General features: G+C 58.0%; 1 protein-coding gene and 1 long non-coding RNA gene across 6 annotated transcripts; one reads left to right on the top strand and one right to left on the bottom strand.

Annotated features, from left to right (window-relative positions):
- The first annotated feature begins 468 nt into the window (after nt 1-468).
- LOC120889520 (uncharacterized) lies at nt 469-9,242 on the top strand. Of its 3 annotated transcripts, none has more exons than XR_013437391.1 (5): nt 469-810; nt 1,036-1,313; nt 3,127-3,252; nt 7,611-7,814; nt 8,038-9,242. It is a non-coding gene; the product is annotated as an uncharacterized LOC120889520 (long non-coding RNA). The 3 variants fall into 3 exon arrangements; XR_013437390.1 differs by having other exon boundaries at nt 3,127-6,766; XR_013437389.1 differs by lacking the exons at nt 3,127-3,252; nt 7,611-7,814; nt 8,038-9,242 and having other exon boundaries at nt 1,036-2,980.
- Cabp2 (calcium binding protein 2) lies at nt 7,207-12,506 on the bottom strand. 3 transcript variants are annotated; one of them, XM_021731739.3, is made up of 7 exons: nt 12,489-12,506; nt 11,832-12,037; nt 9,756-9,786; nt 8,849-8,983; nt 8,321-8,430; nt 8,079-8,226; nt 7,207-7,409 (listed from the first exon to the last, which is right to left on the bottom strand). In XM_021731739.3, exons 2-7 carry the CDS (start codon nt 11,991-11,993, stop codon nt 7,384-7,386), a joined length of 612 nt encoding a protein of 203 aa, XP_021587414.1. In that variant the 5' UTR covers nt 11,994-12,037; nt 12,489-12,506; the 3' UTR covers nt 7,207-7,383. The 3 variants fall into 3 exon arrangements, with proteins under 3 accessions (XP_021587414.1, XP_005333393.1, XP_005333395.1); XM_005333336.4 differs by lacking the exons at nt 11,832-12,037; nt 12,489-12,506 and adding exons at nt 10,391-10,549; nt 11,039-11,186; XM_005333338.4 differs by lacking the exons at nt 11,832-12,037; nt 12,489-12,506 and adding an exon at nt 11,039-11,186.
- Nucleotides 12,507-23,360: the final 10,854 nt, after the last annotated feature.

Below are 23,360 nucleotides of genomic sequence, written 5' to 3'. Positions count from 1 at the left end.
AAATAGAGCTCCGGCCGGAAGGGTGGGCGGGCACGCAAGCTCCGTCACTCCCTATTGGCGCTCAAAGACGTCACTCGAGCCTCCTTATTGGCCGAGGCCTGCCCCCACAGGTCGCAACTACAGCCGATTGGTTTGTGCCTTCCGGACCTCGCACCTGTCTGCTCCGGATTGGGCGGTGGCTGCCTCCCTTCGCAATTGGCGAGTTCGCGGCCCCGGCCGGCGCGCTCTCAATCCGATTAGTCCCAAGACCCGAGAGGCGGGGCCTCGGAAGCGGGGACCGGGGTCCCGGCAGCCGCGGTTCGTGACGAGGGGGTCTTCTCGGACGCGGGCGCCGCCCTCCCGCCTTGCTCGCGTCGCCTTGCGCGTCCGCTCCGCACCGCCCGGTCTCGGTCCGGCCGGAGCTGCGGTCGTCGCCGTCGCGCGTGCCTTCCCTTCTCTCCGGGTGCCGAAGGACGCGGGGCTTTGACGTTCCGAGCCCTGCGCCCCACCCCGCGCGCTTTTACGTCACCTTTCACCGGTTCAGCACCCGTTCTCTGGTCTGCGCATGCGCCCGCCTCAGGCCTTCTTTTGTTCCTATGGCAACGGGTCCTTCACCAACGCCGCCTCTTTTGGCTCTTCCCGGGATTGGTCAGTCCTCAGGTCCAGGCTGCTGTTAGGTCCAAGGGCTGCCTCAAAGGCCCTTCATCCCGCACCCCAGAGGCCCCGCGCCTCTTCCTCGGCAGTTACCTTCAGTGGTATGCCTACGTGTGCCAGGCTCTGGGCCGAAGGAGGAGAAGAGCACCTACTGCGTCCACTGGCGGCTCCCCCTGGGCAAGTTGCTTGCCTTAGCATGCCTCAGTTTCCCCATCCGTATAGGGCGGTTGTGTAGATTAAATGGATATTTATAAGGCGCTTGTTTTATTCCCCTTTTTCCTTTCCCTCCCTCTCAGATCCTACTCCTCCCAAACCTAGATCTCAGACCCTCCTGCACCCACTAAGCCGGCTCCTCCCCAGACCGCTCTGACCTTATGTATCCTCATGTCCCCTTCTCTGCAGATTTCCTTCATCCTCAGGACATGTGTTCCTTCATCTGTCTGGCAAACATTTTCCGACTTCCTCCTCCATGCCCTCTTGTCCTGAAAGAAGATACAGAAATGAACTAGCTACGGCCTCCTGCCCCTGGGATCTCCTGTTTTGGGGGACCTAAGGAAGCAAAGACACACATTGTAGTAAGACTGACCACAGTGGAGACCAGGACGGGGTGCATTGGAATTTAAAGGGGACTGCTTAGTGACATCACAGAAATCTTCCCAGTGGAGATGGCGTTTGGCTGGGTGAGAGTGTGGGCAGAGACTGGGGGGGCATTCCAAGTGGAGGAACTGCCCTGTTTGAAGTTCAGAGGTTCCAGCGCCTGAGCCGGAGTCACTTTTTCCCTGGAGGGTTAATTGGGAAGTGGGAAGAGAAGTAGAGATAACAGCATGAGGAAGCCAAGCTTGTCACCCATCTTGTGCTTCCCTAGCTTCAGCCAATCATGAAACTCCCTCGGGGGGCCTTGCTATCTAGTTGATATTTCCTTTAAATCAAGTACTTTTTAAAAACCTCAAAAAGGAAAAACAATAATGTCCACTTAATCGTGTACTCAATATGCTCTTTATAGTTCTCTAATGCATATTCAAATTATATTACTGTTAAGAATTGTTAATGTGTCACCCAAGATCTTCCACTGCCCACCAGTGCACCGAGCCTGCTCTCTGCAGGAGATGGCTATGGCAGGGAGTGAAGAGGAACTCCTGTGGAATACCAAGTGTATTCCAGTTCCAAACCTTAGTCCTTCCTGTTTTCTCCATTGTCCTTCATATTAGTCTGTTGGGGCTGATAAATACATAGACAAAAGCAAATACCACCCAGTGGGTGGTTTAAACAACAAAAATTTATTTTCTCAGAGTTCTGGAGATTGAAAGTTCAATTTCAGGCCACCATCATTTTGGGTTTCTGAAGACTCTGTCCTCACATGACCTTTTCTTGGTGCAAAGAGAGAGTGATCTCTGATGTCTCTTCTTGTAAAGACATGAGATTCCTATTCTGTGATCTCTTTGACTTTAATTACTTCCTTAGAGGCCCATTTCCAATATAGCCACATTGGGGACTAGGGCTTTAGCATATGAACTTAGGGGACATTCAGTCCTTAACACCCATCTTTGGGAAAGAAGGTTTGCTTGGGAGGTGAGGTGGGGCTGAACCTTGTACTATCTCTGCTTAGAGGCTGGGCCATGTGGCAGGAGGAGCAGAGATCCTTGAGGGAGGTTGGAAGTGACATCTGGGGTCTGTCCCAGGGAGAGGACCCTGTCCACCTGGGGGGAGATAGTGCAAGCTCCCGGCCAAGGCTTCAGGGGGTCCTCTCTCCTCTCAGCCTCTCTCCTGCATTTTTGGAAACGTTCAGCATGACAACCTCCAAATCAGAAGCGAAGACAACAAAAATTTGTTTTTGAGTCCACAGGCTCAGTTCAGCCTGCACATGGGCTTGTTGGGCTTTTCAATGATCTAAAACTTTATAGTAGTGGCCAACATTGTATCTCTGAATAACTATTTCAATTTACTAAATATTTGAAAAGTTTCATAGAACAGTGAATGGATGGACAGCAGGAGACACCCCTGCACACTTGTCAGAATGGCCAAGTCCAGAGTCTGACCACACCAATTGCTGGCAAGGACGCGAAGCCATGGAACTCTTGTTTATCTTCAGCCACCTGGGAAGACAGTTGGTGGTTTCTTCCAAGATTCAACACATTCTTACTCTCATCCAGCAATTGTGTGCCTGCTTATTAACCAACCAACTGGGAAATGTATGTCCCCACATGTGAACGAATGTAGCAGTTTTATAATCTCCAAAACCAGAGGCAACCTGGATGCCTTTGTGCTAGTCAGCTTCACATCCTATGACCAAATACCTGAGAAAATCAACTTTGAGGGAGAAAAGATTCATTTTTGTCTCATGGTCTCAGAGGTTTAGTCCATGGTTGCTTGGTGTTGAAGAAGTACATTGTGACTGGGCACATCTACATGGTAGAGGCTGGTTTACCTCAGGATGGCTGGGAGGTGACCAGAGAGGAAGAGGAGGTGCTAGTGATGCATCTCTTCCCCCACCAGGTCCCACCTCCTGAAGGTTCCACCAAATCCCAATGGCACCACAGGCTGGAGATCAAGCCTTCTACACATACACCTTTGGAGGACATGCAGGATTCAAACTATAGCCCATCTCTGATGGATGAGCAGGTAAATAAACTGTGACATAGCCGTACAATGGACTATTATTCAGTCATAAAAGAAATCACCTTTTCACCATAAAAAGACATAGATAAATCTTTCTGTGTGTGTGTGTGGGGGGGGGTCTGGATTTGAACCCAGAGCCTCATGTATTTCAGGCAAGCACTTTACCACTGTATAGTAAGTGAGAGAAGCCAGTTTGATAAAGCCACATACTGTAAGGTTCCAATCATAGAACATCCTGGAAAAGGGAAAGTGGTACAGAACGTTAACAGATCACTGGTTGCCCGCTGGAGTGGGGAGGTGCCATTGAATAGGTAAAGGTCAGGGCATTTTTTTTAAGGGAGTGAAACGATTGCATATGGGCCTGTAATGGGTAAGAGAAGACAATAAGCATCTGTCAGTGAGTGGACTCTAATTCATGCGAATGTTAAAGAATCATCTAGGAGGTCGGTGGACCCCAGGATGCAGTATGGAGTATGACCAAATAATTATAAATTACAAGGGAACCTCACCAAGGCAGGTGGGGAACAGGGACTGGCCTGGAAATGAGTGGAATCTGGGAGGCTGAAGGAGGAGGAACTGCACCTGCGCACGGGGATTTCGCTGACACAATGTTATTTGAAGGCCTGTAGCTCAACGATGCCGAGACCAGTGCACATGTGCGCCCGTGTTGAACAACCCAGCGAATAGAAGCTGGGTGGTGGGAGTCAGGTTTCTCCCGTTGGCATGAAAAGCTACAGATAAGCAAGGGGAAAGGCTCGAAGGTTCCATGTGAAATGGATCGGGGTTGGAGGCATCGTGTGAACTCCCATGTAGCTTAATATAGATCCAGTGGCTTTCATTCAGAAATCTTCATGAATATATAAACGGGGTAGTATACACACCCACGTCTCCTCGCTCCATCAGCTGAGAAGGTGGAGATGCAAGCAGCACCCCCAGCCCAGAAGCAACAAGCAACTTGGGCTGTGGCCAGACCTTGGTTTCTAACCATTCTCCAGAAATGTGAACCCTGGTAAAAATGGTAGGAAATACAGAAGAGGAGCCTGGAGCGTCTAGCAAGACCAGGAAGTAAGAAAGTGCTAAAAGAAACAAATACATATCCAGTGTCAGGGAGGACAGAGGGATACAGGAGTCAGCTGAAGAGCAGCTGAGGGGCAGCTAACTTTTTTAAAAAAATATTTTTTAATTGTACATGGACACAATATCTTTATCTATTTGTTTATTTTTATGTGGTGCTGGGGATTGAACCCAGTGTCTCACACACGCTAGGCAAGTGCTCTGCCACTGAGCCGCAACCCCAGCCCAGCTAACCTTTTTTATACAAATTATTTTGTTTGCTTGTCATATATTTATTAACATATTAATGGATTTTAGCATGATATTTCCACAAATGCATATGGCACACACTGATTAAATCAGTCTAACATTGTTTTTCCTCTCCTCATTTCTTTTTCTCCTCTTTTTCTATCAGGGATTGCACACAGGGTACTTAGCCACTGAGCCACATCCCCAGGCCATTTTATTTTTTATTTATTTTTTATTTGCTGAGGGCCTCACTAAGTTGCTGAGGCTGGTCTTGAATTTGCAATCCTTTTGTCTCAGCCTCCTGAGTTGCTGGGATTACAGGTGTGCACCCTGCGCCCAGCTCCTCCTCATCTCTTTATGTTGGATCTTCTTAGACTCTATGGTGGGTTAGCATGAGCTAAAGCCACGCCGATGTGCTGCAGAACATCAAACTCGTTCCTTTTATTCTGTCTAACTGTGCTTGGTACCCATGATCCTCTCCTTCACAGGATATCTGTCTTTTTCTGTATCTACCTATTCATCCACTGATTGATAAACAGATGTCTGTCTGTCTTTCCTATTTGTTCTCTTCCTCTGGAGAACCCTGAATAAATACATAGAGGATGCTAAATGTGGGGTACACAGGCAAGTCTGCACCATCTTCACAATGATTCCCTGAGCCTGAAGCTATTCTTAAATACAACAAGTGGACATAATATGCGACCTGGATGATGGTTACACCCAAGGAGACATACACTCAGCTGTACATTTAAGATTTACACACCTACTGAATGCACGCTACTCTTAAAATACTTACAGTGGATTTAATGTAAACCTCTGAATTTACAGAGTCTGGAAATCAGCTTGGATAGCTTGGGCCTGCTCTTGCTGGCAATGGCCAGTGGGAAGGGGCACTTGGCTCATCCTGGTCAGCCTGCCTGCTGTTCCTTGCCTGGCCCTGATCCTTGCTCCAGCTGTTGTCTGTTGGGACCTTCTGGAATAAAGCCCTTTAGGGAGGCAGGTATGAGGGTACTTCCAGTGCAGCAGACATACTGAACCAGATGAAAACCACCCAGGGACCTCTGTGGCCCAACCACAGGGCCTGCCAGCTGAGCCTGAGTGGGCTGTGCGCTCCCCTGACTCCTATCCATCACTACCTCCAGTCCTGCAGGGACATCATCTTGGGCAGTGATACCATCTGTGCCAGCTGTGAGGCTCCCAGAGAAGCCACTGGCTGGGGCAACTCACACTTGTCCCCAGGCCGCCAGCTTGGCAGGAGGGATTGCCTAATTGAGGATTAAGAATTAATTGGGATCTACCAGGCGAGTGGTGCTAGGGCAGCTGCAGCCAGTCCTGGCACCTCAGCGTCTGTGCTCTGGGCTGGGCAGGGCACTGGTGGCTGGCTGCCTGCTCTGGCCCAGGGCCTTGGTGTAAGTACCAGGGCGCTGAGAGCTCCCAGCCTTTGATCGAAGGTTAGGGCTTGTTCTCCCTCCCAGCAGACCAGGTCTTTCCTGCAGCTGGAAGAGGCAGAGATCCGTCCTGGGTGTACCCTCACCTGACCTGTCCTAGGCTGAGACTTGTCCCAGGGCCCCTCCCTGGTTGGCATTGTGGCTTTAGAGTCCCTGGGCCTGGATCCTTCATCATCACTGTGTGTCCCTCATGCTCCTGGAGCCCTCTGGTCCAGGCAATGGAGCTGGGTTATCCTGGGCACAATGAGGGGGTGGGTCATGGCCAGGTCCTGAACAGGATGTGGCAAAGATAAGTAGGACAGAACAATCCAGCAGAGCGTGGAGAGAGAGGGTGGTGGGGCTGCAGGACTCCTGACAAGACACTTAGGTGCAATGCTGTGATTTGGAATGTGGATTCCAAAACTCACATTGAAACTGAATCCCCAGTGCAACAGCATCAGGAGGAGGGCCCTGCAGGAGGCCATTAGCCCAGAAGCCTCTGCCTTGTGGATGGGATTAGGTCTGCAGGGGACTGGGTAGGCATTTTGCTCCTTCTGCTCTTCTCCACCTGAGGATATAATGTTCAGCACCCCCAGAGGAAGCAGCGCCCAGGCGCCATCCTGGCGCAGGTGGAGCCAATCTGCCTGGGCTTTGACCTCAGACTTCCCAGCCTCCAGAACCATGAGCGCTGTCTTCATGCTGTGTATAAAGTGCCCATCTAAGGGATTTTGTTACAGCAGCAGGAATGGACAAAGACGCCCGGCCTCTCAGCTGCCTCAGTTGGGAAGGTATGGCTTTGAAGTCTGGGCCAGGCTTGAAGTGAGGTGCGTCTGTGGATCCCCCAGAGGCAGAGCTGAGAGGAACTGGGGCTGTGAGGAAGGGCAAGGCGGGGGTAAGCGAGCTTGCTCACTCCTGAAGCCAAAGGCCAAGCTCTGGAGGGGCCTCTGAGCACGGCCTGCCCCAGGCTGCTGCAGGAGTACTGGGATGGAGCTTGGGAAGAGCCCTGCCGCTGGATCCCCGCTCGGGATAAGCGGAAGACACTGGAGGCCAACACACACCTGACCTGCACAAGCAGTCCCGTGATCCAGAGAGGAGGGAGAGAGGGTCCCCACCCGCCTGCCGCTCACAATCAAGGGGGCTTGTGGCCCAAGAGGACAGCCCAGGGCTCAGCTCTTCGGGGCCAAACACTGGGGCCCCCCAGATAAGCAAGCAAGGGGTCAGAGCCATCTCCCTGGCTTGAAGAGGCTTTATTGTCAGGCAAACATGGGGGGAGGGCCGAAGACAGACAAGGGCACCCACAGGCAGGAGCCGGGCGCAGCTGTCCACATGGGCTTCAAGGAACCCGCTGGCAGGCAGAGGCTGAGGTCCTCGTGTCCTGTCTGCTTCCTGCAGCTTCTGCACAGGCTCAGCGAGACATCATTCGCACAAATTCTGCCAGGGCAAAGCCAAGGTTTTAGGTCCTCCTCTGACCCCACTGAGGGTGAGGCCAACAAGCCTACCTTGGGGTGGGCCAGAGTGGGATCCCTGGATCAGATGGGGAATAAGCCTTAGGACCAGGAACAGGGAACTTTGTCTTATAGACAAAAAAGTTCTTGCAACTGAACCTTTTTTCTTTTTTGCTTTGGCCACTAGGAAACTCAGGAGCAACTTTGAAGAGTGCTTTTATTTTTATTTTTCTTTGGTGGTGGTGCTGGGGATTCAACCCAGGGCCTTGATGCATACAAGGCAAGCCCTCTACCAGCTGAGCTACATCCTCAGCCCCTGGAGACTGCATTTCTACATAGTAATGTTCCTTGGCTTCTGATTATTACGCAAGCTTTGTTTTTCCTTTATATGGTAAGTATTGGGTTCAAAATCCGTTGCCCAGATTCCAGTGTTGGCTCCTTTGTTTCTTTGGCTAAGCTCCCAGGCTTCCCTGAGAGTTGACTCTCCTGCCTGGGGGATGACAGAGTCCCTTCCTCCTGGGTTCTCAGTAATGATTGACCAGGAGGGACAAGGGTGTGCTCGGTGCAGGGTCTGGCACATGCGATGACACTCCCTTTGTCCTTGATCTCTTAAGAACCTTCCAGGGCCTGCGCTGCTAAGTGTGTCAGGCTGTACCTTCAAAGTCCACCAGGCCGTCCCCGTTGAGGTCGATGTCCTGCAGGATTTCGTCCACCTCCCGCTGGCTGAGGCGCTCCCCCAGCAGGACCTTGAGGGCCGCCCGGAGCTCCCCGACGCTGATGCAGCCGTCCCCGTTGGTGTCGAACTGTGGCGCATTGGTCATGGCCTGGGGTCACCGACTGGGTCTGCCCTGCTCAGCCCCCGACTCGCGCAGCCCAGCCCCCCAGCCCCAGGCCCACCTCCCGGAAGGCATCCCGGAGCTCCCGGACGCCAATCATGTCTGCCGTCTCTGCCAGCAGCTTGGGGCCCATCAGCTCCACAAAGTCCTCGAAGTCCACTTTCCCGCCACCTGGGGGGTCACACCCACCTGCTAGAGACCCCAGCCTCGGCCCCCGGCCCTCATCCCAGCCTCAGAAATGGGTCCTTCCCCCTCTGTTTCCTGGCATCAGCCTCTAACTGAGGCATGGGTTTGGCCAAGAGGAGAGCCACTGTTTAGAGCTCCCTGGACGCTCCTCGCCCCTCCATTTCCTGACGTCGCTCAGGTCTTGGCGCCCTGAGCCGCTCTGGGGCCTCACACTGTCTCCCTCTCTGTGGAGGACAGCCCTGGCCTTGCCCCACCTCTCTTGGAGGGTGGTAGATTTGGGGGAGGCAGAATGCTTGCTTCGAGAACAACCTAGCCCCTGGGCTCTGGGGACAGCCTGCACGGTCACCCTGGTCCTGGCAGGGTGTCTGGAGAACTAGGGATGGGGCAGGTTTGAAGCACGTACTGATTTGCTGCGAGATCTCGATGAGCTCCATCTCCGTGGGCATGTAGCCCAGGGTCCGCATGCAGGCACCCAGCTCCCGGTAGCCGATGTAGCCGTCCCGGTCTCGGTCAAACTCCTGGAAGGCGGCCTGCAGCTCTGCCGGGCAGGGTGGGGTTAGTCCCTCCTTCGCTCCCGCTGCATCCTAGCCTGGATCAGCCCCTTCTCCTCCCCTGGTCCAATCATTCCCTCCTTCCAAACGTCAGTTCCCATTTGCTGCCTCAGGAACTTTGCACAAGCTGTTTGTTAAAAAGTTCTTCTTTCAGTGAATATTGAAGGAGCATCTTCTATATGCCAGGGTCTGCTCTGGGCACTAGGGATGTAGCAGTGAATAAAAAAAGAAAGGAAGTGCCAGGCATGGTGGCGCACACCTGTAATCCCAGCGACTTGGGAGGCTGAGGCAGGAGGAGGTTCAAGACCAGCCTCAGCAACTTAGCGAAACCCTGTCTCAAAATAAAAAATAAAAAAGGCTGGGGATATGGCTCAGTAGTAAAGTACCCTGGGTTCAATCCCAAGTACCAAATAAGAAAAAAATTAAGTAAAAGTTTCACAGGACTGGGGGGTGTAGGTCAGTGGTTGAGAAAGGGAAGGAGAAAGGAAGACGCAGACAGACCCTCATTCTGGAACACTCTCTGCTCCAAATCCCAGGCTGCCATGTTCCCCAGAGCCCACCCAGAGGTGTTAGCAGACCAGGGACCTGCCGGCTAGAGGGGGGTCTGCCTGCCACCTCTCCCTGCTCAACCTGCCCCCCACTTCCTCAGACCTGTCCCCCTGGCCTCCCTCCTGCTCCTGGCTCCTCCTGGAGACTGCTGGGGTCCCCGCCTGGTGCCCTGCCTGTGCACCCCAGCCCCCTCCCTTCTCAAACCTTTACCTTCAATCTCCTCGGGCCGCAGCTCCCGGTCCTGGGGGACACAGATGGGTTAGGCGTTCCCTGGACCACCCAGCGGCTGCTCCTTTCCTTCCTGTCCCTGGGTGCCCACCCAGGACACCCCACAGCAGACCCCGGGGCCTCCTGGTGCCCTCTCCCTGCCTCCCGCCCAGGTTGTACCTAGGGCCTCCCTAGGTCACCACCCCATTGGGGGCTCCTTTGGGCAGAGGTGCATCAGGTAGAGGCTCCGGTGTGACCCTGCTGGCATCAGTGTCACTGTGTCTTGTTCTCGGCCTGGCCACTCTGCCAGCTCGCCCGGGTGGGTCGCCCTTCCTCCTCCTCCTCCTCCTCTCTTTTTCTCTCAATCCTGGGGATGGGACTCAGGGCCTGGCACGAGCCAAGCAAGTGCTCACACCGGGATGCTCCCTGCCTCGGGGGGCTGCCTCTCTGGGTCCCCGCCCCCGCCGCCCACCGGGTCTCTTTCCTCCGGTGTTCCAGCTCTTCTCTGTTCCTGGCGCTGCCCTCTGCCCCCACCCCACCCCTGGAGTGCCATGTGTTTGCTTTGATGACACCCTGCATCCGTCCTCTCTCCCGTTCAGAGCCAAGGGCGTTGGGCTGGCGGCCGCGGCCGTACATACGAGTTGGGTGGCGGCGATGCTGGGCCGGAGGAAGATGCAGGCCGACCCCACCAGGCTGCCGAGCACCGAGTAGCCCTGGGCACTGCCGGGCTCCTCTGGACTGGAGCCAGGGCCGGGCTGGGAGCTCCCTAGCGGGAAGCCAGGCCACTGCCAGGGGTCCTGCAGCAGAGCCGGCCGTAAGCTGGGGCAGTGGCCTGGTGGCTCCTCCCCAAGCCTCAGGTCCGCCTTTGGAACCCAGCGCCAGGCAGTGGGCAGGGGCCCAGGGCGCGCAGGAGCCTTGCCCTTCCACCCTCTGGTCTGGGCACGTCTGTCCCCAGCTGCTCAGCTGGCAGACTGAGGCCCAGGAAAGGCAAGGGACTTGGCAATGGTTCATTGGGGAAAGGAGACCCGGGTGCCAGCTCTGGGCCACACTGGCCATGCCCGGCTAGCGGAGAGCAGGGCCGCAGCCGGAGCCAGCAGCCCGCGTGGGCCACCCGGAGTGGGCCAAGCCTGGGGTGGTCCAGGAGAAAATGACACTTGAGGGTGGTGAGCAGACATCCCCTCCGTCCCCACCTTTCACTCCAGCCCGCCCCACAGACCCTGGCCCGCCACCTGCGCCCTCAGGGCCACCCCGGCGCCTGGCCCAGCTTCTCCCCGTCGGCCTCCTACCTTAGGCCCCCGGCGCCGGGGCCGCTTGGCACAGTTTCCCATGGGCCCCTGAACCATGCCGGGGCTGTGTCCCGGCGGGAGCTGCGGGTCCTGCCAGCCTCAGCCGCTCCCAGCGACAGCCCAGAGCACCGAGGGATTTTCCCAGGGTTTTGTGGGGAAGATGGGGCGGGTGGGCAGGCGGGGGGCCTGGGCCCGGGGCTTGGGTCCTAATCCAGGATTATCTCTGAGCATCTCCAAGGCAGGGGGGCCACTTGGGGCCCAAGGCCCCCTGGAAGGCGCAGCCTGGCTCTGCTGGCCCTGAGGGTCTGCCCGGGCCCCGCTCCTCCCACCTGCCCCTGACTTCTCCCATCAGGAGAAGCTTCATGTCTTGGGGGGTCTGGGAGGAGGAAGCGGGCTCCCAGGTGCCCAGGGTCCGGGCACCCTCTCCCTCGGGACAGTAGCTAAATCCCGCCAGCTCTCAAGAGAGAGGAGGCCACTTTGGCCCAGCCCAGGAAGCCCGCGGCCCCAGCTGCAGGGCCACTGTTTCCCGAGACAGCCTCTGGCCTGCCTTCGTGCCCGTCGCCTGGGTCAGCCCTGGCCCTGGTCCCCGGGCTGAAGGGGCTGAGTGCTGGGGGTGGCCGCTCAGTGTGGACAGGGTAGGGAGAGGCTCCCTTGGCCTCTGCTGACCTCCTGACTCCTCTGGCCATGTGCGTCCTGGTCTCTTCCTGGCCCTGGCCTTGGGTCTGTTCTACAGGGATCTCCCTGGAGGCTTAGGGTCCCCGTGCTCCCTCAGTCAAGGACGGTGCCCCCTTACCTGCCCGTAGGCCGCCTGCACCTGGGCCTCAAGCTCCCGGAGGAGCGCCCTCCTGCTGGCTGCTGGGCTGGCAGGGGCCTGGCTGGGCCCTGCGGTGCCTGCAGTGGGGCTGGGGTCCTCCGAAGGGGTGCTGCTGGCCGCTGGGCCCTGGGGCGGGTCCATGACCTGGGGCTGGCACCTCCTCTGGGCCTTGCTGTCTCCTTGTCCTGTGGGTGGGTGGCTCAGTGGCTTCCCAGTGTCCTCCCTCCGTGGCTAGTTGAGTCCATGCCTCGGAGGCCCGGCTCCCTCCCCGGCCTGGTGGCCTGGCACAAGCCCTCCTGGAACTCCTGCTCCTCCCACGTTGCCGCCCCCCAGGCCTCAGGTGGGCTTCTGGCTGCCCCCGGGCTCCACCCAGGCCCTGCAGACCTGGGTCCGTGCCTTCCCATCTGATATGGCCTCCTTCTCCCACCTGTCCTGCGTCCACCCCTCTGGCCCAGGGCCCCCGGTTCTGTGTCCCACTCACCCTCCACCCCAGCCCTGCCACCATCTCTGTGTGTCCCCCGAGTCTCAGTGGCCTCCACCCGCTGCTGGCCACGGCCTCCTGCTCCTCCAGGGGAAGAGTGCAGGGGCTGGCCGCCCCTCGGCCTCCTGTGCCCTGCGCCCGCCCTGCTCACTCACCACCTGGACCTGCCTGCTCCTCAACTCCCAGAATGAGGTCAGCTGTCCTGCCCTGCCCTTCTGCAGCCCTTCATGATTTATTCACCTGTCCCTGCGCCCGCCTTTGTCCAAGGGAACCAGATCCTCCAGCTGCCTGCCACCTCGCCTGGGGCTCTGCCTCTCTCGGCCTGGCCGGCCATCCGTTCATGGGTTCCCTCTGCAATGTCTGAGGCCCTGTGGGATCCTGCCCTGGGCCAGCCGCTAGGGCCACATGCTAAACCCCTCCCGTCCTGGGGACCTTGCTCTCAGGCACATCTCTCACAGAGAAGGCCAGCGAGGAGCCTCCATGCATTTGCGACACAGGCCGCCCCTCAGGGAGGCTCTGGGGAGGAGGCGAGGGGTGGGGGATCCTCTAGGCGTCCACCGCCAATGTCTAGCCCGGCCTGGTCCTGGGTGCGTGCTGAGGTCAACCATGAACTTCGGTGTCTCAGGTGCTGGAATCGTCAGGGCCCGTTGGGTGGAGGCCCTCAGGACAGCAGGAGGAGTTAGTGGCATCTGGAGAGAGCAGGAAGGAGTGGCTAGAGGTCAGAGACATGTCAGAGGGGTCGAGCCTTCCGCCAGTGTCCGCTGAGTACCCTCCTGGGTGCTTTGTGTCCTCCTGGGTGCTGGGAGCCAGTCCCTCCCGCTGGTGGAGATGCACACTGGGCAAAGCGGTCACCATAGCTGCGGAGGTGCAGGCAGGGGTCTCACAGCTGTCAAGAGGGAGACCTTGCTGTGACTGGAGGCTGAGAGGGTGATGTGGTGGTCAGCAAAGGGAGAGGGGTGGCCGTGCAGGCAGAGGCACAGCCCCCACGCGCCCGGACAGCCCTGCTGGCCAGGGGTGGGAAGGACTCTGTGATCATTTACATGGACTCAGCCTTTCACCCCCTGTGGCCTCCCTGCACCCGGAGACAGGGGAGCACGGTCCCCCCAGCAGCAGCACCCCGTAAACACGCCTCAGGTTGCAGGAAGGAACGGCAGGCCTGGGTTCTCCCAGGAGCTCGCTGTGTCACCTGGGAAAGCTATGTCACCCCTGCACGCCTCGGTTTCCTTATCTGAATGATGGTGGTTGACGAGCATCTGCCTCTGAGAAGGTGGAAGTGGTGGGAAATGCGTGTCCCAAGAAGGACCCATAGTCACCGGGTGGTGGCTGGTGGGAGGATGGCAATCCCAGAGCAAAGGCGCTGACGCCAGGGGAGGAGGAAGTTGGCTTGGAAGTGCCTCCTGGCTGTGTTCAGCGCTCAGTGTCCTGGAGTGTCCATCCTGCGGACGTCCACTTCCTTGCCTGAATGGACTTAGCCACACTGGGGTCCCAGTTCTGGTGTGCAGGACAGGGGGCTCAGTGGTTGGACTGATGGGAGGGGGTGCATGAGGAGTGTGTGAAGGACAGTTCCCTGGTAGATGGTCCATGGGCTTCATGGGCTAGTGTGTGAATGGCTGGTTATTGGAAGGATGGATGAGTAGATGGACAGATAGACGGAAAGGTAAATGGATGGACAGATGGTTGGATGGTTGGGTAGATGGAGGATAAATGGATGGGAAAATGCATAGATTGATGGATCAAGGATTTGATTGGCCGACTGGTTAGCGGTTGGCTGGCTGAATGATTTGATTGGCTAACTGGCTGGTGATGGATGGATGGATGATTTGATTGGCTAACTGGCTGGTGATGGATGGATGATTTGATTGGCTAACTGGCTGGTGATGGATGGATGGATGATTTGATTGGCTAACTGGCTGGTGAAGGATGGATGGATGATTGCACAGATAGGTGGCTGGGTGGATGTTTGGTTAGATGAATGGCTAGATGGGTGGGAAGGCAGAGGATGAGTAGGTGGGTAAATGGGGAGGTGGATGTTTGGATGCACTAGTGGTTGAACATTTTTCTTAAAGTATTTTTTCGTTATAGGTGGGCACAATATCTTTATTATTATGTGGTGCTGAGGATCGAACCCAGTGCCTCATGCATGCTAGGCAAGCGCTCCACCACTGAGCCATGGCCCCAGCCTGTGGTTGAACATTTGCTTGCTGGATGGATGATCATTGGGTGAATGGACAGACAGATGAATGGAAGTGGCTGGATGACTGGGTGGGTATACTGCAGGTGAAGGTCTTATATTCTTCATCAAGAGAGTCCCTTAGTATTCTGTGTGGTATCCCAGCAACTGGGGAGGCTGAGGCAGGAGGATCCCAAGTTTGAGGTCAGCCTCTGCAATTTATCGAGGCCCTGTCTCAAAATAAAAAATAAAAGGCTAGGGATGGAGCCTAGTGGAAAAGCACCCTTGGTTCCTGGTTTCAATCTTCAGTACAAAAAAAAAAAAAATCCCTCAGGGTAGAAGAGTCCCTCAGAGTAGAGACCGTGTCTTCCCCCCTTGGATGTCTCCGATGGTGTCAGCCCTTTCATTGCAGGACCCGTGGTAGGAACGGAGCCACGTCTGTCTCTCCCTCACTCTGAACTTGGTTGCACTGATGGCAAAGGGGGCGCCCCCTCCTCCACTCTGTTCCTCACCAGCCAAACCCAGAGCTTGGCGCCTGGTCAGCAGCACCCAGAGGACCACAGAGGTCCCCCTTCACATCCCCAGGACAGCTGAAGCCAGCCAGACAGACGAGGGCGAGCGTTGGGGGGGGGTGTGGTGGGATCCTCCCCCCTGGCATGGCTGCCACGCAGAGTCGGGCGGTGCCACCCAGCAAGTCCACCCCAAAGTGTGGCTGCATGGGAAATGAAGATCCAGGCTCACGGGGAGTAACTGTGTGTCATTGTTCCTAGGAGCGCGATGCATGGTGGCCAGAGAGGGAAACCACCCGAGTGTCCATCAAGGGGGGAATGAGTGAACCAAGTGCTAGGTCCATACGATGGAATCGTCTACACAGCCACACCAGGGATGGACCTCAAAAATGTTGTGCCAAGTGAAAGATGCCGTCACCAAAGTCCAAATGCTGTATGACTCTGTCCACAGGACGCGTCCAATAGAGGCAGATCCATGGACGCAGAAAGGGGATTAGCGGTTGCCAGGAGCTGGTGGGAGGGAGGAGGAGGAGAGACCGCTAATGGGTGCAGGGTTTCGTTTGAGGCATGATGAAACGTTCTGGAATTAGACAGCGGGGACACCATTACACAATGCCGAATTACTAGACCCACAGAGTGTGCATTGTAGCAGAGTGAATTTTACATAACAAGGCTGCTTACGTATGTATTTAAAACCCACCAAAAACAGGTGCCGATGTCGCGTGGATTGGAGGTTGGAGATGGGCAGTGGGAGATGCCTGGTCTGTTGACCTGGGACCCAGAAGAGGGGGCCCAGGGCAGTCACAGAGCCCTACCACAGCCTGGGCCTGAGAATCCAGAGGACTGGGGGTAAAGACAGCCAGCTACCTGAGTGCCACAGCAGACAGCAGAGCCATTCTGAGGGATAGCCTGCACAGGTGTCTGGCTTGATATGGACTGTAGGGTGTCTTGCTGAGTTAGTCAGCTTTCCATTACTATAACAAACAACCTGAAATACATCAAGTTAAAAAGAGGAAAGGTTTTTTTGGCTCCTAGTCTCACCATGATCACGTGGTCCCATGGCCTTTGGGCCTGGGATGAGATAGATGGTTTATCATGGTGGGAGAATGTGGAGGAAACCGCTCATCTCACGGACAGAAAGCAGAGAGAGGGAGAGGAAGGGGATATGATCCCCGTAGCCCCTTCAAGGGCCCGCCCCTGTGACCTAACTTCCTCCCACTAGACTCCACCTCTTAAAGGCTCCACCACTTCCTTCCTCCCTCCAGCAGCACAGATGGCAGCCTAGTCTACGACACACAGGCTTTTGGGGGACACTTGTCCAAGTCATTGCACCTGCTCTCCTAGTGATGCTTCTGCACAGCGGGAGGGTGTGTGTGTGGACTAGAGCCGCCGAGGGGAGCCGAGCCTTGGTGCCCTCCTTTGTATAACGGGGACAGGATTCCCTCCCTCCCAGGGTTCTCCTGGAGATGAAATGAGATCATTTGTATGAAAGCTCTTTGTAAGCGGCAGATGTTCCCCCAGCTGTGAGTGGGATGAGAGCCCAGCTCAGCCACCACCTCCTCCACCGGCCCAGCCCCAGACAACTAGGCGCAGGTGGGGCTGCGGAAGTGCTGCAACCCTGCGCCCTGGCTGCAGGGGGCGCCCTGCGTGGGGTGGGGCTCCGGCAGGATGTGCCGGGAGAGCCTGTGGGGAGGGGGCAGCCAGGGGGGCACCAGGCAGGGGAGCCAGGGGGCAGGATGGAGCCTTCCAGGCCCACGGGGCCCTGCCTGTGTGTCCCCAGCCCAGCCTCTGGGACTCAGCAGGACCACACAGGGGAGGGAAAAGGAGGCTTTGCTCAGCCTTCCTGAGTTCTTAGTAGGGAGCCCCCCCACACACACCCCCCCCAGTACCCGGCACCCCCCCCCACCAGCATAGAGCAGGAGATTCCAGAGAAAGGCAGGACGCAGGGCTGTCTCCGCCTGCGGCAGGGGTGGGGCCACAGGAAGGCGGACACATGGCAGGAAACTAATGAAGCAGGTTGGTCTGCAGGTTCCTGGGCCCATGAGAGTCTAGAGTTTTCTCCAATAAAGGAGAATTTACATCCTGCCTTTAGGGAGAAAGGGGGCGAGATAAAGAGCTTTTCCTGTGCTTGCTGCTTCTCAATTGCCTTCAGCTCAACAGTAATTTTATGTCACAGAGGCACACACCAGGGTAACACATTCGAGTTTCCTTCTACCACAGGGTCTCAAAGAGGAAAGAATGAAGGCCAAGAGCGAGGTCCCTGGAGTCAGCCAGACCAGGCCAGCTGTGTGACCTTGTGCATAGCAGTCAACCTCTCTGTGCTTCAGTTTCCTCTTCTGTAAAGTGTATGTCAGGTTCTTAGTCTTCTCTAGTCCCTAAGGATTTGCTCTTGTCCCAGAGATAGGATGGGAAAATGGATGTTTATTTGTTGAAATGGCATTCGTTTCTGCAAGAAGCCTTTACTGAGCATCTACTATGTGCTGGTTCTGGGGATCTAGGGATGTGCAGGGTACTCGGGCCTGTCCCCGTGTGGCCATGAAGAGCTGTGACATGTGTGTGAGGCTGTGTGGCTGCCTCTGGCAAAGCCACTGCCCTGCTGGCAAGGTACACCCTCAGGTGGGCAGGTGGGCCTGGGGCCTGCCCAGCTCTGTTGATGCCACAACCAGCACTTCTTTGCCTGGGACCTGCCGCACCCGGCTCCCAAACCTGGCCTGTGGCTGGGGTGGAGCCAGGGGTGGAAACAAGGCCTCTGGTCCACTGCCCACTTCTTGTGGCACTTGCCCTTCCCTGTCCCCGGGTGAGCAGGGTCTGCCCGGGGCGGGTGGGCCCAGGCAGAGCCACCCTCCATTCCTGGGCCTGATCCCCAGCTCCCTGCCCCGGGCCCTGCAGCCAGAGGGGCCTCACTGCTGTGCTTTCCCTGATCCCGGAGCCACCCCTCCCCTGGGGTGCAGCCCCAGCTCCCTCAGGGGGACCGAGGCCCAGGGAGGGCTGTTCTGGCCGCTCAGTGGCCCCGGGACCCTGGGTGGGGTCCTGGCCTCCTCTTTTCTCCAGCTCCGTCCCTTCCCAAGCTGGGGTTCCGTCCTGTCTCCACTCCTCCCAGGCTGCTGTGAGGCAGGGCCTCTGTGCTGTCCCTATGCCCTGTCTTGCCCCTCCACCAGGGCATGGCCTACTGCTGCCCTGCTGGGGCCAGAGCTGGAAGCAGGGGTGACCTTGGATACCTGGTCACAGGCCTGCTCAGAGACTCGTCTGTGAGTGACCACACCTTGGTGGGCCTGCGCTGGGCCTCAGGAGTGACCAGGGAGGCGGCAGCCTGGCTCGGCGCCCCTCACAGACCATGCCAGGTCCCAGCTGTGCAGGCAGCTCCCAAGTTCCAGGGCAGAGACTTCTCTCTTGGGTTACCTGGGGTTCTCCCTCAGTGAGTCCTGTGGCCTGGGGTGGCCCAGTCCAGAAGGATTCCTGCAGGTGCTGGCACCACCTCCTGGGGCCTCATGTCCTGGGGCCTGAGCTGCAGCTCCCCAAATCCTGCCCAACCGGAGAGTGGCCAGGTGCCCCGGAGAAGGCCCAGGGCCTGGGTTCCAGAGGGCTGTGGGGTACGGGGTAGGGGCAGAGCTGTGCCGTGCCGTGGGTCTGCAGCGCCCAGTATGCAGACGGCCACCAGCCCCTGGTGCGCGTAGTGCAGGTGAGGCCGGGGGCTTCCGAGTCGACCCCCTGCCCCTTGCTCCCTGCTCTGGCCACATGCGAAGCTGGAAGGCCCAGGCTCAGGGCGGGCAGGTGGCCTTGTTTCAGAGCGGCAGGAACATGGCTTCAGGAGAGACCTGACCCTTCTCGTCGATTAGGAAAGGGGTGTCTGGGAAGCCCAGGGTCTAAGAGGGTGTGGCAACCAGGGAGAGGGCACAGGGCAGTGGTGGGAGCACCCAGGACCAGGACCACCCCAACTTCTGCAGAACCTGGAGCGAACAGAGGCCGGGGGAGAACAGAGGCCGGGAGCGAACAGAGGCCTGCCTCCTCCTCTCATGCCTCAAGCTGGCCGTGACGCATATGGACACCAGCTTTCGTGTCCGAATCTGTGTGGGTCCCCACAGACACCCAGCCTCCGGCCGAAGGAGGCACACACCTGAGCTTCAGTTGTCCTTTGCGGGGACAGGCCTGGGGGACAGCTGTGAAACAGGCACGGCTTTGGCTGGATATAGCCCCGTGGGCCTGCAGACTCCAGTAGCCAGGGTGGGCAGAAAAGTGCCCCCAGAGCAACGGACCAGAGGGGCCTTCGGGCTTCAGGGGCCAGGACAGAACCTGAGTCCACTGCCTGGCCACTGGCCTAGAGCTCTGTGACAGAGACCTGCGAGAAGTGGCACTGGTGGCCGTGGTGGCCATGGTGGAGGACAGGCTGGAGGAGCCCATTAGGCACCGCGTCCACCTTCTGCATAACCACGTGAGCAGGGCTGTAGGCTGGTGCGGACGGGTCGGGGGTCACCTTGGTCAGTCTGCTCCCAGCCGGAATCACTCCTGTTGGTGAGGTGGGAAGGCCCAGCGTGTGCAGGAGCGTCCAGGACACGGGAACCTTTGAAACCCTGCTGGCCCAGAACCTGGGGGCCAGGGCTTCTTGTGGCTGCCCAGGTGAGCGCTGGGTCTGGCCCCTCCCAGCCTGTCCTGGGCCAGTTCACCAGAGCAGAGCCAGAGCTAGGGAGCGGCCAGTGTCCTGTCCCTGAAGCCGCCACACCCCCTCCTCACCCGGTTCAAGCCCCCTGTGCCCCTGCCCTGCAGACGCGCTTGCCCACCGCAGCCTGCTGGCCCTGGCTGCTGGAGGACCCGGGCTCTCAGCGCCTGGCCCAAGGCCTTCCCGGCCTCTGTGCTCCTCCGCATGCGATTCTGCTCGGCCTCCCCTGGGGAGCCCTCAGAAACAGGGGAAGGAAGCCGTGCTGTGGTCATGGAGGAGCTTCCCTGGGGAGGGCGAGGCAGGGTGGGTGTCTGGGCCACTCTGCAGGGAACCGGTGCTGGACTCCCGGAGAGAGAGGGGAGCGCAAAGCCCCGGACCCCTGGTCGCACCCAGGGCTGCCTTCAGGACAGGGGTCACAGTCTGAGCGACGCGGCAGCGAGCTGGACCTGAGAAGAGACGGAACAGCTGTGCCCTGGGAGGGTCCATCCAGGGCCAACACACCACCGGGACACTCCCACAGCTCGTGTGGCCGTTCTCACTGGTCCCCACAGCCACGGACACGTGGACACACAGCCGGTGTGCAGCCGGCCAGCGGGCTGCGGGTGTGAGAAGCCCCGGGCAGCCTGGAGCCCGGGGTGCCTCCTGCTGCTCCGACCCGGGGATTGAGGGGCTCCCTCAGCTCAAAGGGGCCTCACCCTGGCCCTGAGGGCCCCCGCTCCTGCCCAGTCCCAGCCCCAGCCTCTGTCCCCTCCTGAGCATCTCCTGCTGAGTCCTTGAGCCTGCCTGACACCGTTGGCACAGGAGGACTGGAGGGGACAGGAGGGGTAGGAAAGTGGCCGGACGATCGACCCAGAGGCTTTGGCCACATTCCAGAGAGAGGACAGCCCTGTGCCGCGGAATCCCAGGCACATGTCACTGTTCCCAAGGTCATGCCTGCGGGAAAGCTGCTCCAAGTTCCAGTTGGCTGCATACAACCTTCTGAGGATGACACTGTCACCGTCAACTTGGTCCTTGTCCCCGAAGCCAATCCAGTAGCAAGGACATGGTTTTGAGAAAAAGGAAAAAGAAGTTTTTCTTGCTTTGCCTGCACAGGAGGAGCACAGGGGCCTCCTGTGCTGGGGGCTGGGTTCTGCCCACGGAGGGGAACGGGGTCTCGGGGTGACTCAAAGGCTGCGTGTCACGTGTGCTGGGTTGGAGTCGAATTCACTTGTTAACCTGGGAGACGGCCGTTTCTGAGACCTTCTGCTGCCATCCTCAAAGTCTGAACCCTTGGGTCCTGTGTTGGGTGTGCGCTCAGGGACAGATAACTGCCCAGGATGGGCGGGAAAGGTGACCCGTTTCCCCTGAGACCAGGCAGGGGGAGGGATTAGGCAGGAGCCGGGGGAGAGGAAGAGGAAGAAACACGTCATTTTAGAAATAAGTCGCAGTGGCAGAGCGGCAAGGGCGATATTCAAACATAAAGTGGACACTGGTCCAGCACCAGGCCAGGGGGGGGAGCGTGACCCCAGTACACAGGCGTCTGCCCCCTTCACCCAGGGCAGACAGACTCACACCAAATGGGCAATTGCACGGCGCTCAGCGTCCAACGAGTGTGGCCAAGGTGTGGGGACACTGCGGCTCCCTCCCCAGGTGTGATCTTTTGTATTCTGATACCAAGTAACTGCAGAAGGTCCCACGCGGTTCCTCTCCATCGTTACATGGTGGCGGGAGGTCAAGAGAAAGGCTGGGCTTCCAGCCAATTAGGGTGGGGATGGTTCTTTTTTTTCTTTTGTACCAGGGATTGAACTCAGGGGCACTCGACCACTGAGCCCATCCCCAGCCCTGTTTTCCATTTTATTTAGAGACAGGGTCTCACTGAGTTGCTTGGGGCCTTGTTTTTGCTGAGGCTGGCTTTGAACTCGAGATCCTCCTGTCTCAGCCTCCAGAGCCACTGAGGTCACAGGCGTGTGCCACCCCACCCAGTGGATGGCTCACATTTCAAGGAGGAAACCTTTAAAGACAGGGCCTGGACTTGCTCCCTGCCTGGGGAGTGGGGCGTCTGGTGACCAGGAGAGCCACTGGGTCAGCAGGAGCTCCTGGCCCTCCCAGCTACTGTTTAGGAAGGATGGTGGGGGGCGGTTCAAGGGGCTGGCCTCAGTTCACCCAAGGGTTTGCCCTTTCGTGGAAGAGCCCAGACTGTGAGGCAAATGGTGCATCCGGACGCCGGGGCAGAACCAAGGCTGCTTTCAGTACTTTTGTTTATTTTTATGGGGTGCTGAGGACTGAACCCAGTGCCTCACACGTGCCAGGCAAGTGCTCTGCCCCTGAGCCCCAGCCCCCAAGGCTGCTTTCCTCCTGGGACAGGGCTCAGCCTAGGGCTCAGGGCTCCCTGTGGCCCTCGCTCCTCAGTTGAACCCTCCGGGCAGGGGAGCTGCTGGAATCTGGCGCCAGCTCTCCAGCCTCACCTCCGACGGCCACTGTTCGGTGGCCCTCTCTCCCTGTGAGTGACCTGAGGGCTTGTCCCCGTCACCGGTGCCCGCCCAGCACCTTCTGTGGGCCAGCGGCTGTTTTACAGACGAGCTGCCGTTTGCAGCGTTCTTTCCCAACCCGCCCCGCAAAATTCTCTCGGGGATGTCCTGGGAGCTGAAGTGGCCAAAATGGCAGTTTAAGACATGAGTGTTGGTTAAATAGTGAACGGAGTCGGAGCCACAGGCATTTCTGAAGCAGAAGCACAGGTCACGTCCCACCTCGGGCGGCTGGGCCTGTGCTCGCCGGCGAGGGAGCTGGCCACCAGGGGCTCCTCTCCCCGTGGGGGACGTCTGGTCCCCCAGGATGGCCTGGTGCTTCTCTGGGAGTTGTTTTTGGCAGTGACCCCACACTTGAGCTGCAGACCTTCCCACTGGACACTCGGAACAGAGCGAGGGAGGGGCTCCTGGCCCCAGGCAGGAGCTTCCCGGGCGCTTCTCGGGGCCTGTCCTTCGGAACAGCAGCTGGGAGGGAGATGGAGTGAAGGCTGCGGCCGCCGGTCAGCTGCGCCTGGGCTGGGTTCTGGTTTCCAAGCGGCGAGATGGTGGTGGCCTGGCGGAGGTTTGAGGCAGTACTTTTAGTGAGCCTTCAGGGAGCTCTAGCGACCAGGCCACTCTGGTGGAAAGTTACCATTTTGAGACTTTGAAGCAGCTGCTTTTTCCTGCTGTTCCAAAAATAGGGCTACCGTGACCTTTGGCTCATAAATCCAGCCAAGCCACAGTTGCACGCACAGCTGGGACGGCTGCCCGCTCCGGCCTGGCAGTCTTGGGTATCTCTCCCTCCCAGCGCACCAGTTCCCAGCATCCCGCTCGGGTACCGGGTCCTACCCTCCAGACACAGGCCTTGACGTGTGACCCAAGGCCGGCCAATCACAGAGCCTCAGCTCTGGCCACGGTGACTGGGCCAAGGGGCTAGCACCTGATTGGAGCTGGACTAATCCGAGTCCATCCTTGACCCTCCCAAACACAGGAGGCCAGAGTCCAGGAGCTCCCACTAGGGCCTGAGCTTCCGTTCTGGCCAAGAGGCTGTGAAATGGGGTTTCAAGCAGCCGTTGGCGTTGGTCATGGTGGAGAGAGAGAGAGAGAGCGCGCATGAGCACTTTTAGGTCCCTGGGACCAGTCCCTAAGAGGCCAGCTCTGCCCCATCCTCCCCTGGTTTGTTTGCAGGAGCCATAGCTACTCCTTATGGC

Source organism: Ictidomys tridecemlineatus, chromosome 4 (genome assembly GCF_052094955.1).
Source record: "Ictidomys tridecemlineatus isolate mIctTri1 chromosome 4, mIctTri1.hap1, whole genome shotgun sequence".
NCBI lineage: Eukaryota > Metazoa > Chordata > Mammalia > Rodentia > Sciuridae > Ictidomys > Ictidomys tridecemlineatus.
This window is presented reverse-complemented; position numbering and strand designations above follow the sequence as displayed.

Bases quoted from the DNA above. Each gene is read 5' to 3' on its own strand.
- Cabp2 (XM_005333336.4), bottom strand. From the start codon at position 11,095: ATGGTTCAGGGGCCCATGGGAAACTGTGCCAAGCGGCCCCGGCGCCGG. The intron at 8,431-8,848 runs GTACGTGCTTCA...GTGACCCCCCAG, and splicing joins CGAGATCTCGCAGCAAATCA to GTGGCGGGAAAGTGGACTTC. The intron at 8,227-8,320 runs GTGGGCCTGGGG...AATGCGCCACAG, and splicing joins TCCGGGATGCCTTCCGGGAG to TTCGACACCAACGGGGACGG.